Below are 12727 nucleotides of genomic sequence, written 5' to 3' on the forward strand. Positions count from 1 at the left end.
TAACTGAGCTCTGTACAGGGTGAATTGTTTGTAGCTGAACTATCTGTAACTTCTTCCAGCTGATCTTTCTACAGGATGATTTGTTTGTAGCTGAACTATCTACAAGGTAACTTCTTCTAGCTGATCTCTCTACAGGGTGATTTGTTTGTAGCTGAATTCTGTATAGGTGATTTGTTTGCAGCTGAGCTCTTTACAGAATGGTTTCTTTGTAGCTGAACTCTCTACAAGGTAACTTCTTCTAGCTGATGTATCTACAGGGTCACTAGTTTGTAGCTGAATTCTCTACATGGTGGTTTCTTTGAACTATCTACAACGTGACATCTTCTAGCTGATCTTTCAACAGGGTGATTTGTTTGTAACTGAACTCTCTACAAGAAAACTTCTTCTAACTGATGTCTGAACAGGGTGAATTGTTTGTAGCTGAACTCTCTACAGGGTGATTTGTTTGTAGCTGATCTCTATACAGGTTACTTATTTCTAACTGATCTCCTGAATTCTGTTCAGGGTGACTGCTCTATTAGGATGACTGCTCTATTAGGATGACTGCTCTATTAGAGTATCTCGATCACGCACTTGCTACACCAAGTTGGATTTCGTGTTATAACTCCGTGGCTTTAAGTCTGATTCTTCTACACCATTGAAGAGCCTTTCTAAGATGATAACTCCATCTGTACAGCGATTTTCAAAGCATTACCCCAAGCGGTTTATCTGGTAGGCGTGGCAAGCAGTCGTTTTTTATTAGCTAATCTACATTGCGTAATTGTTACACACTGTTGATTTTTTCGCTGTATCTTCCTGGTTTTTAGCTCGATTTCTTTCAAACCACAAAAGGTTTGAGGTTCAATAGTTAACCTATTCACCCACCGATTTTCAGCTTCTTTCCATACGCGGTTTACCCTGTAGGCATGACAACATATTGGTGTTATGTTTCGTGCATAATCGCTCATAACTCTTTGCCTGTTTATCGTATTCCAGCCAAAGTTGGTACAGAGATGCGCCTTTATACCCCCCCTCTGTGTGCCAAATTTCAAGGCAATCGGATAACGCGTTCGCGTTTTATAGCAGTTTTTGTAAGTGTGCGAAAAGAGGAAGAAAAATAAGAAGAAAAAAAAAACGAAGAAACTAAGCCAATTTTTGAAGTCGCATATCTCAGGAATGCTTGAAGCGATTTCGCTCAAATTTGGAATGTGGAGTACTGAAGTTGGAGGGAATGTACACAGCAAAATTCGTCTTGTTTCATTAAGGCAGCACAGAGCTACGTAGGTGCGAAAATTGCGTTTTCTTTCTTCCTGTCAATATACTCACGGGGTTGCGCGCCGGCTTCTTGGGCCGCACGACACACTACCGTGTGTCTTGATTCATAACCACTCTATAAACTCTTCTTGATAGCTATGCATAAAGATGTGTGGCGTCATATGGTACAGTACTGTATAGTAGATATCCCTCAAAATGACTCACATGTCCCCAAAATGTCACCCATAAAATCATCATCCCCATCCTGGAAATTCATTTAATTAAGACAATTCAAAAACAGACTGGAATATAAAGTATAGAGGTATTTATAAGAGGACAAAAGCTTCAAAGCTGTACTTTATACATTTAGAAATAGTACTGACACCATAAAGCAATGGAACAAAGGGATTTGAATATAATGTGTCAAGATTGAGATAGCTGTCACATACTTTAATAGAACAGTCAACTGATACTTAAATTTCTTTAGTGTATTAAGATAGTACTACCTCATTTCACTTTAAAAAGAGTAAACACAACCATCAAATAGATATTATCTTAGAAAAACTTTTAGAATGTTACTGTACTGTTCACATCAAACTCCAAAAGAAATTTTGTATGATAGTGTTCCATCTTTTCTTCTCCAGAATAAACACTGTTTAGTAGAGTTTCTCCCTAAAGTGATGCATGCCGCCTAAAATACTGTTGGTAATAACCATCATAGAAACATGATACACAATGAAAATTATTTTTAAACAATAGCCTGGGTTAAAAGCAAGAAAACACTCACACACAACTGGATGTTGAATTTTCCAAAAACCATATTTTTGTCCACCTACCTGCCTGACCAAAGTCGCAAGGCTAGAGGCCAAACGAAGCAGCGCATAGTCACCATTACAAACCACTAAACAAACTCACTGGTAGCATGTGCCTTTTCTTGTTCTGACAATTTTGTACTTTACCTTTCCTTTTATCTTCAATTACATGGCCATCTTCTTTTCATACAAGGAAACCATACCAATGCTTTCATTTCCATATTAACACTTTCCTTAGAAGAGTGTATTTACATACCACAAACCTATTTGAAGTGCTAGGGCCACTGTAGGAGGAGTAGATATGTGTAGTCGCACTTTTAAAACCTAAGTACATAATGATCACTGATGCGACCATACCCCTTAAACAATCAGAACTCGTGCCTTGCACTTAATGATCAGTGCACTTTTTGACCACACCCCTAATACAATTAACATTTAAACCTGCATAGATCAGGAAACTGGATTTAAACTTAATAAATGTGACAAAACTGGGCTTATCACCTATTTAAAAGTATCGAGAAATGCCGGTTTTAAGTATTTAGTGTGTTGTAGCTCGCCAATGGTTGAAGCTATGTGTACCAAATTTTCACACGTTTTACACCAATTTCTTACCTTCCAGAGCATCCACTGTGCAAGTAGCCAACAACTAAGTTTCCCGCCATTTTAGATAGTTTTTAAACCGAGGTTGACTGTATCAGGCGAGCTGCAAATTGGGTGGGAGGCGGGGGCCCTAGAAGGCGGGAAAGATGCTGTTCAAAAATTGAAAAGGAAGGCCAAGGGATGAATTAGGCCAAGTTTTGAGCCATTGAGATCTCAAAACTGGCTAAAATGAAAGGAAATTCACAGCAGAGGTAGTTATTCAACACCACAGAGCTGCCCAGCCACATACAGTCATTCCCAGGCTGACCACAGCTCCATTAAGGCCCCACACCACACGTACGGATCGCCACTGGCCTCGGGAAAAGTAGCCAGCAAAACCAGACCACTCAAGTCTAGCTGATTTTAAATGTGGAATTAGATAGTTTATTGATGTAGCTGGGTGAAAAATCGAATCTGCTGACTTGGGCGATAAGACCGATTTTCTCAGACTGGGTCACAAATATGCATGCCTTGCACAGAACATTGTAACTTCAAAGTGCCTGTCTTATGGCTACGCAATTTATGTCATTCTACCTGTGATGTATCAAGGATACCTGGGATTTTACCTCAGCTATATTTGGTGAGGCCAAAACTAGCCATGTAAAACTGTTCAGTAAGGAACCATGTAAACCCTTTACATACCTTTATGTAACAATGTGGTGGTTGCTCCTACCACCTTGCAGCAAGTTCTGTTCTCTTTGCATTAAAACTTTGTATCAGGCCATATATGACTCACATAAGTGGACTTAGTTGAAATTAAACACATGGTAAGAGTTTTGAAACATAGAAACAGTTTCACTGTTGGTCACCGCTTCATAACAAGTAAGTTGCTGTAGTTACAGTGTTCATTTAATCTTCTCCAAGTGGCCCATTTGATCAAGGTGTATGTAGTTTTAGGCTATAAAAATTAAGTTACCCCACCTAATGTCGCCATGCATACCCATATTGTGTTAACGTACATTCCCATTCCCCAAAATTTCTTTGCAGGTTTAAGGGTTAAAAATTAATGAAATAGAGTTCCAGCAATAAAAAGTAGTGAAACAAGAAATGTGAATGATGGGTAGTTATTACAACATAGCCACATGGTAAAATCCCTACTTTGGCAATTTTTAATTGTACTAGTGTATATTATGCTGTAAATCAAGTAATCCATGTACATACGTATTTTCAAACCAGATCCTTGTACGTAAATAATTATTTAAGGTTTAAGTCTGACTTCTGTTGCCAATATAGTGACTCAGTGTGAATGTGTATCTGGCATAGAAAGTATGGAAGTTGTTTGTATCTGCTATATTCATTAATACAGATGTCGCTAGAATTGTGCTGAATAAATGCATAACCAAGGAAAGCACAGGGAGAGTAATCTGTGACTATGAGTTTCTGATGAAGAAAAACGTCTCTGCGCTCGAAACTATGGTATGCTGTTGTGCTGTGTTTATATGCGATCCACTCAAAAACAGCCGAAACATGGTGCAGCCTTCAAAATCATGGGTGAAAAAGTTGCAAAATCAAAGGTGGTAGCCAAGAAATGGCTGCAATTGTGCTAATGCTTATAATGCACATATCCATTGTTAAAAATTATTAGCATTGACATCACTGTAACCATTTCTTTTTCACAACTTTTTTACCCAGGATTTTAAAGGCTGCACCATTGCTTCATAGCTTGGCTGTTTTTGAATGGATTTCACTACTTTTGTATTTATAAGGCCCCAAAATCAGCCTATGGCTGACTTTTGGAGTTTGTTTCTTTTCACATTTCTTCTTATCTATACAGCCACAATGATGCATATTGAACACAAAGTCATAAATGTATTGTATTGCATGGTTTACTTCAATAATGCTCTAATAGAATGCATACTTTTTAGGACTTCTAATAGAACACACACAGAATGTTTTAGTACAATCTAGAACTTCCATTGGTAGATTTATGAAACTATCCATGCAAAAACAGCCAAGAAGGGTGCAGCTTTTAAAAGCTTGGGTGGAAAAAGGTGTGAAAGCTTGCCAGCTTCACTGACCACAGTTGCAAGGCTGGAAGCCAAACAAAGCAGCACATGGCCACCATTTTTTGCCACAATGACATACTCACCAATGGGATGTGCCTTTTGGGGTGTGAGCCCTCTCCGCTTTTATCTTTAATCATGCTGGTGTTCATTTTCTTCATGCTACAAAACCATATTGAGGCTTTAATTTTCCCTATCAATACTTTCTTTGAGCAGCATATTATAGACACTATAAAAACTATTTAAGCACTTACACTACTGTATTACTACTGGACACCCGGTAGATACCTGTAACTTTGGTCTAGGTTGATTCACTCAGTAATCACAGAGATCACATCTCTCTTAAGGTGGCGGTATAGTGGAAACACATCTAATGGGAAGCCTTATGAAGCAAAGCTATAATATTACCACAAGAATTTGCTTTATTGCATCACACAATTACGCTTACATAATAATAATATGGCCATGCTACGTGTTAGAGTATGTGACTTTGCTGTAAGAAGAAATTTGTTGTTGTTTAATGTGTAATAGTAAAGAAGACATTCACAAAAGTAAGTAGAGTAGCATAGAAACTTAGGATTCGTATCCTTTGCACAAAATTTTGGTGGCAAAGGTAATTTGTGGTTTTAGTATGGTATCCCAAATAGCAAGGATGGTTTTCTGCATCAGTATTCTCTAGTATACTAGTGAGTTAGACATCTGTATTTGTGTAGCTTGTGTAATGTACATAGGCATAGTGACCAGTAGTGTAAAGAAATGGCTTTTATTGCTGTAGTTAGTAATATTCACTATGTTTTCACAACTTGGAGATGCCACAAAAATTATAATGGTTAATAACAAAGCTACCTAGTCTTCTCTGTTACTGGGCACTAGCTAGTAGCCTATACTAGCATACAGTGTTGTGATTACAGATCTATAGTTGTTTCTTTGCTGGAATTTGATGCCAAATGGTTATTTTGAAGGTACATTTTACCCGTGGTGTAAGTCAACAATTAAACATCCCACTTCTCCCAACTTGTAGCCAGGAGTAGAGGGTACATTACTTCTTCAATAGCAATATGACTTGTGTGTGTAACTTGTAAGGTCTGCATGCTAGAACTAAATTTAGGAGAGTATACATATTTTCAGAATTTTGATGGCTTCCAGTATACCACCACCTTTAATAATCTATTCACTTGAACATGATGACCATGCAAACCCTCTTATTGGCTGCCTCGAGATGCTCTAATAAAGCAGTCACCCTAATACAACAATCACATATGATATTCTAATAGAACAGTTACGTACATGTGGCTTATGCTATGTCAAAATATTTAAACAAATGAGTATATGCTAAAAAATAAAAATCAAGGAGGGATCCAATCAATAAAAAGTAATGAAACTAGTGATGAATGATGTATTACAGCATAGCTTGATGGGAAAATCCATACTTTGGCATTGAATAAGTAATTGCTAACAGTGATGTGTACACAGTACATGTATACAAAACATACAGGAGAGAACTATACATTATTGAGGTATTGTATACAGCAATACACTATAGGCAACATCACCAGATAAAAATTATTAGCACAGTATATCAACATCAACTAGAGCTACATAGGGTTCATCAGTGGTGTAGCAATGGCACAGTGATGGGTGACACACTAGAATTATGCATACACAACTTTCAGGAGATAACCCTGTAGAGAGTTCAGCTACAAACTAGAGAGACCAGCTAGAAACAAGTCATCCTGTGCAGACTGAGTTCAACTACACTTCAAGTCACCCTTAAGAGAGATCAGCTAAAAATAAGTTTCAACTTGTGGAGAGTTCAGCTACAAACAAGTCACCCTGTAGGAGATCAGGTAGAAACAAGTTACCCTGTAGAGAATTCAGCTACAAACAAATCACCCTGTAGAGAGATCAGCTAGAAACAATTTACCCTGTAGAGAGTTCAGCTACATACAAATCACCCTGTAGAGGGTTCAACTTTACACAAGTCATCCTGTAGAGAAATCAGCTAAATAAGTGATCATGTAGATAGCTCAGCTACAAACAAATGGGCTAGAAAAACCCAGTTCTTCATGATCCCTAATTATACGGTACTATTGTACCGTACGATAGACAAAGTTTTACAGTAGAGCTATCTACTTGGTGAGTATGTCACGCAGAGAATTTGAGCAAAATTGTCCCTGAGATGTGCCACTAATTATTTTTTTGTTGCAATACCATAGTGTTGGGTTGTTAAGCGCATGTATCTATCTGGCGCATATTATTTGTTAAGCACATACAAATTTCTTGTAATTAACCATGGATGATTTGCGCACATGGCCAAATGCGACGATAAAGCTACACACAGCAAGAAATGGCAAGAAAAGCTGAAAGTACTGAAACATTAATGCCTTTTCAAGTGCTTATGTCTCCCTTGAGGTCTCCCTTTGCTATGTATATAACAAATCAGCCAACTGAATAGTGATAATCTTGTTTATCACGAAGGATTTCACTCAGAAATGGAATCAAATATCCTTACACACTGGTGTGGTGACCGGCACAAACTATTAACTACTATATTACAACATAGTGATTCCATGTTACACTCACCATAATTATTTATTAGGCGTATGCACTTAACAGATAGTATGATTTTTACAAAACGTTTTCTCTGAAAATTATAAGCGCGTGTGCTTAACAACCCAATTTTACAATATAACACTAATGCATATCCTGATACTGTAAGCGTAGAAATTTTCGTGGTGTATAAATTTTCGTGGATTTCGTGGTACGTCTTATCCATGAAAATTAATCCACCCTAGAAAGATTACATACCAAGCCATCAATGCGCAATTAAACCCAGTGCCATCGTCGAGGCCATCATCTGTCTTGATCCATCCTTGTCTAAATAATGCATCATCACTTCTTTTTAATGCACCATTATGCAGTTTAGTGACGCGTGAGATACGAGGCGAGGTAAAACCACTTGATCACAAATTCACGATGAAGTCTTTATTATCGTATTTTAATACTAGCCATTACATACAGTATGTTACCATTTCGGTTTTTATCATAATTTCGCGTAATTTTGCTCTTACTCTCATTCTTACTGTGTTCCTAGGATTAGTAACAGCACCCCTACGGTTAGAAAATGCCTTTAGGATTAGGAACAGCGCCCTTAGGATTAGGAACCGTGCCCTTAGGATTAGGAACAGCGCCCTTGGGATTAGGAACAGCGCCCTTGGGATTAGGAAAAGCGTCCTTAGGATTAGGAAGAAGCGCTAGTAGGAAACATTAGGTTAGGGTATGGGTTAGATATACCGTACACAAGGAAATTTTGACGTCAAAAAAATTTGATGAATTTGATGAATCGGTTAAATTCGTCAAATTTAAATTTGTCAAATGTTTATAAGCGCCCTTAAAAGTACTGGGTTTGCCTACAATTTCTTGATTTTCGTCAACATTTTATTCGTCAAATCTGCTGAAGTCTGAATTCGTCAATTTTTTTGATGTCAAAATTTCTTTGCGTACAGTATAGTGATATATATTGATTTACATTTGTGACATTTAAATATGGCAAAATAAGAAAAGCTGTCAGCTAGCACCGGTGGTACAGTGGTTAGGAACACTGCTCTTCAGGCTGGAGGTCTGTGGTTCGAGTGCCCATTATGACAAGTTTTTTTTTCGTTTTCTGTACCTTTTGGTGTCATATTTTTTCTAAGTTATAATGGTAACATACTGTACCTAACGGCTTTTGTATTTTAATCGCCAGAAATAGGAGAAAACAGTGCCTAGTGAGGACAATGATGATACTTCTAACAAGGATAGCGAAGCGCCCTCAAGTAAAGTTGTTAATGAAGCTCACCACCTGGTTTGTTTGGTGGAAGAACGTGGGAAGAGCAGAGGTGATTACATGAAACTTTCACTTACAGAAAAGGCAACCATCGGGAAATATGCTAGTGAACACGGAGTGGCAGCTGGTGCTAAGGAATTCAATAAGAAGAATCTTAAGGAAAGCAGCGTTAGGCATTGGCGAGATGCTTACCTAAAACATTTCAAAGAGAAAAGTCAAGAAGCCAAACCTGGTGAGAAAGTTGTTGTCACCGCACTTTCCAGCAAAAAACGTGGAAGGCCTGTGCTTTTGGGTGCAAAGTTGGATGAACATTTGCAGCATTTACTGGTTGGGATGAGAGCAAGAGGTACGGGTGTTGCTGAGGGAATACTGATGAAGTATAAATCCCAATTCAAGAGTGGCATCAAGTTGAACAAGGAATGGGCTCGGAGTGTTCTACGCCACATGGGATTTACTAAAAGAAAAGCCAACAGTAAATCCAAAGTGCTTTCAGAGAATTTTGATGAAATTAGGGATCAATTCCTGCGATCAGTCATTGAAATGAAGGATGTGCCTCCAAGCATGGTTATCAACTGGGACCACACTGCTATGAAAATTGTCCCATCCACGAATTGGACAATGGAGAAGAAAGGAACTAAAAGAGTGGAAATAGCTGGTATCGATGATAAACGGCAAATAACAGCAGTTTTTGCCTGTGCTATGTCTGGCAACTTTCTACCAATGCAGTTAATATACAAAGGTACAACCACCAAATGCTTACCTAAGCTTAAGGATGAAGGTTTTCCATCAGATTGGCACATTACATACACTGCAAACCACTGGGCCAATGAGACCACTACAATGGCATATCTTTAAAAGGTGATCTTTCCTTATGTTAAGAAAGAGAGAGAAAGACTCAAGCTTGATAACACCCATTGTGCACTTGCCTTGTTTGATGTGTTCAAAGGGCAGTGCACTGCCAAAGTCCTTTAACTGCTTGAAGAAAATAACATTCTTTTTGTCACAGTTCCAAACAATTGTACTGACAGGCTCCAACCATTGGATCTGTCAGTAAACAAGCCAGCCAAAGATTTTGTTCAAGCTAAGTTCAGGAAGTGGTATGGGAGTCAGATTTGTAAACAATTCGATGATGGTATAAAGGAGGATGTTGACATGAGAATGACTACAATGAAACCGATTACAGCTGAATAGATGATAGATCTACATGGTTATGTTTCATCTCGACCCAATATTGTGGTGAATGGTTTCCGAGCTGCTGGCCTTTAATACCATTGTTAACGTAAAGCTATGCTTACTCAAGTTTATTTGATTAAATTATCAAAATGTACAATTAATTGTTCAATTGATTTGTAAAATTATTGTAAATTAAATCAGTCATCAAGTTACATGTCAATTATACAGTACTGGGTATAGCACACATACTTCAGTTATGGAATCATGGAAAAGGACAGATACACCTTTGTTCAAAGCACATTTGTGAGTGAGGATGTAACCTATCTTGCTGAAACCTAAAACCAGATTCAATGCCAAAAGCTAAATTTGTAGCAAAAGCAACAGCATATACTCCGCAGTCTGTCACACCCACTTGTCTTTGTACAGTAGCCATGCTGAAGTTGATACGTGACCCCAGAGCCTTTTTGATCTTGCATTTTGTATTTTCATCCACATCTGTGTACAACGAATCATACACATTGATCTCTCCAGGTTGGCAACCAATAGTGCTCACTGTTATCCCGTGACAACCTCGGTAATGCATGATCTGAATGTAATTGTTTGTCCAGAAGCCAATGGATTCGTTCAGAAGAGTATTTTTCAGGCCTTGGTATGTAGGGAACTGATGCAGTATCAGCTTCTGTGCAGCATTCATGTGTGTATCTCTTAAGCCCTGTCCCACTGAAAGGATCTCTCTGTCTGAAATTTTTAACACAATGTTAAATATACGGACCCATTCCATGTTAGCATTTTGATCAACTTCTTCGCCTGTCTACTCTTTACTATCTGTACTATTCAGCTTGGCTAGCTTTGAAAGTTTCTTCTCAACAATCACATCCTCATTCTTCACCTCATCCTTACCACCAACTTCCTTAGTTGAGTTACTTGTTGCAACTTTAGATTTTGCAGTGGTACTGGCTAAACTCATTGCTTTCTTTACTTTCTGTATGTATTTTGGATCACCTGTGAATATCAGCAGGCATGGAATTTCCAGTCCTCCCTGTGAAATGTCACGTGAATACTGCCTGCTGCCTGTAACTTTGCAGTGTATCATCCCACCTCATCGCATAAACAAAGAACAGATTGTAGAAATTTTTCTAGGAACGTGGCCGACAACATTTTCACGTTTTATCACAGATACAGCAAACGGATCAAATGCATTTCCTGTCTCCCTTGTACAAATTAACACTTCACCACGAGTGGCCTCCCATACGTCCTTGTAGACATGGTAGCCCTCACGACAGAGTCGCAGTAATATCGTGCTATTTCTTTTGGTATTTCGGAGAACTACGGAAGTGCACGGAGTTAACTAGCTAGATTGTAATGGGTAACTAGATTTGTAATGAAACTGCACAATTATGTTTTCTTCGTTCCCATTTATTATTATTAGCGTCTTCTATCGCTTGCTTTGGCAATTGGCACTGGCTGGCGAATGCGAGCTACCCACGAAAATAAAGACCCACAAAATTCCCTTCTGACAAAAACACGAAAATTTATCCAGCGAAATTTAATACGCTTACGGTAGTCTTAAACTTTAGCAACCAACCTCAGTGTACATAAATAGGATACCATAGTTCTATTTCATAAAATTTTCACAAAGATAATCTTACCAAAATTGAGTATATATTGAAACCCAGGTACCAACAGCTATAATAGTGTACTGAATAATATAAGCTAGTTAGCAATTCATAATAATAGCTATAATTCATGGAACAGGATGTTAAATGCAATAATAGAGAATTTTCCCTAAAAATAGCCAGTAGTTAGATATTATATGCTTTAATGTTACGCTCACATTTATTTTGATAGATTGACAATGAGCGTATTGAACTCCTGAATCATCCACTTATTACAAAATTTTTGAACTTCCAGTGGAGGAAAGCCGCACTACCCTCATACTTGATGCTACTGTTACCATATCTGGTCTTTCTTAGTTTCTTGACTGCCTTTGCCTTATCATCACCAACACCAAGGAGTGATGAGTGTGAGTTTACTACATGTGTACATTTGAAACTAATGGAAAATCATCCAAATTATCAATAATACAATGACTGTGCATGAAATCTTTGATGTTGGCTTTACCTAGATTAGTTTTATGATTGTCTCATTAGTTCATTATATTTGTATGCAGTATGATAATAGGTTGGAAGTAGCAAAGAGTAAGGTAGCAAAACAGACATTCATAATAGACAAAGAATTTCCTTTTAAAGTATTCAGTAATTTAGTGTAAAATTGTTATCCAGATAATGTGGATAGTTAAGCTGATTTTTGAGTGGTTTTCTAATATTACACACAAAGTGCAATGGTGCAGTTTTATAACAGTGAACTGTAAATGTATGTATAGTGTATGTATAATGCAATGGTGGATCCGGCATAGGGTATATGGGGCAAATCCTGCCATTTCCTTTTAGGAAGAGCTATTAAACAAAATCAATTTATTGCTTAAGAATTTCTGACATATTGAATACTTTCAATTTGAAAGGTAGACAGATCTCCTCCGTTCACTGCAAATTCACCTGAAAACTGTCACCTAGTACCTTTATGTATAGTAAGTACTTCTAAAAGCAACTTGATGTTGTCTACTTCTAAAAACCAGGTTTGCTAACTCATCTGGAATTAACTAACTATGTATTATTTTAGCTAATAGGTTTTTGATTTTGCAATAATACATAAGTTATTGTAATTTCAGATTTTGTAATTCATGAAATTCTTGTAATTCTTTAATTATATTGCTATACACTGCTAACGAAAGTGCTTGTCTGCTTTTAACATATTATGCACATATCTTCTAAACTAGACTATCATGGTGTCCCTGAAAATTCTCCAACACAGCCTCAAAGCTGCTCTTCATTTTCATTCACGTACATTGGGGATACACCCATTCAATTTGAAGGAATGGGCTATTCCTGGTAGTCTACAAGGCCTGCACCATTGTTTTTCAGTTGTTAAATGCCTGTAAAACCTGAAGGGAAGGTAGTTCACAAAGTCTGACGAGAGTTGCC

General features: G+C 37.7%; 1 protein-coding gene across 1 annotated transcript in view; it reads left to right on the forward strand.

Moving 5' to 3' along the window:
* The window catches only part of LOC136245242 (transient receptor potential cation channel subfamily A member 1-like), a 79641-nt gene extending 67873 nt beyond the window's left edge, over nucleotides 1-11768 (forward strand). Inside the window, exons 11-12 of the mRNA XM_066036732.1 lie at nucleotides 3991-4100; nucleotides 11535-11768. Coding sequence (XP_065892804.1) covers nucleotides 3991-4100; nucleotides 11535-11768 — 344 coding nt within the window. The remainder of the gene's footprint in view (nucleotides 1-3990; nucleotides 4101-11534) is intronic.
* The last annotated feature ends 959 nt before the right edge of the window (nucleotides 11769-12727 follow it).

Source organism: Dysidea avara, chromosome 15 (genome assembly GCF_963678975.1).
Source record: "Dysidea avara chromosome 15, odDysAvar1.4, whole genome shotgun sequence".
Classification (NCBI taxonomy): domain Eukaryota; kingdom Metazoa; phylum Porifera; class Demospongiae; order Dictyoceratida; family Dysideidae; genus Dysidea; species Dysidea avara.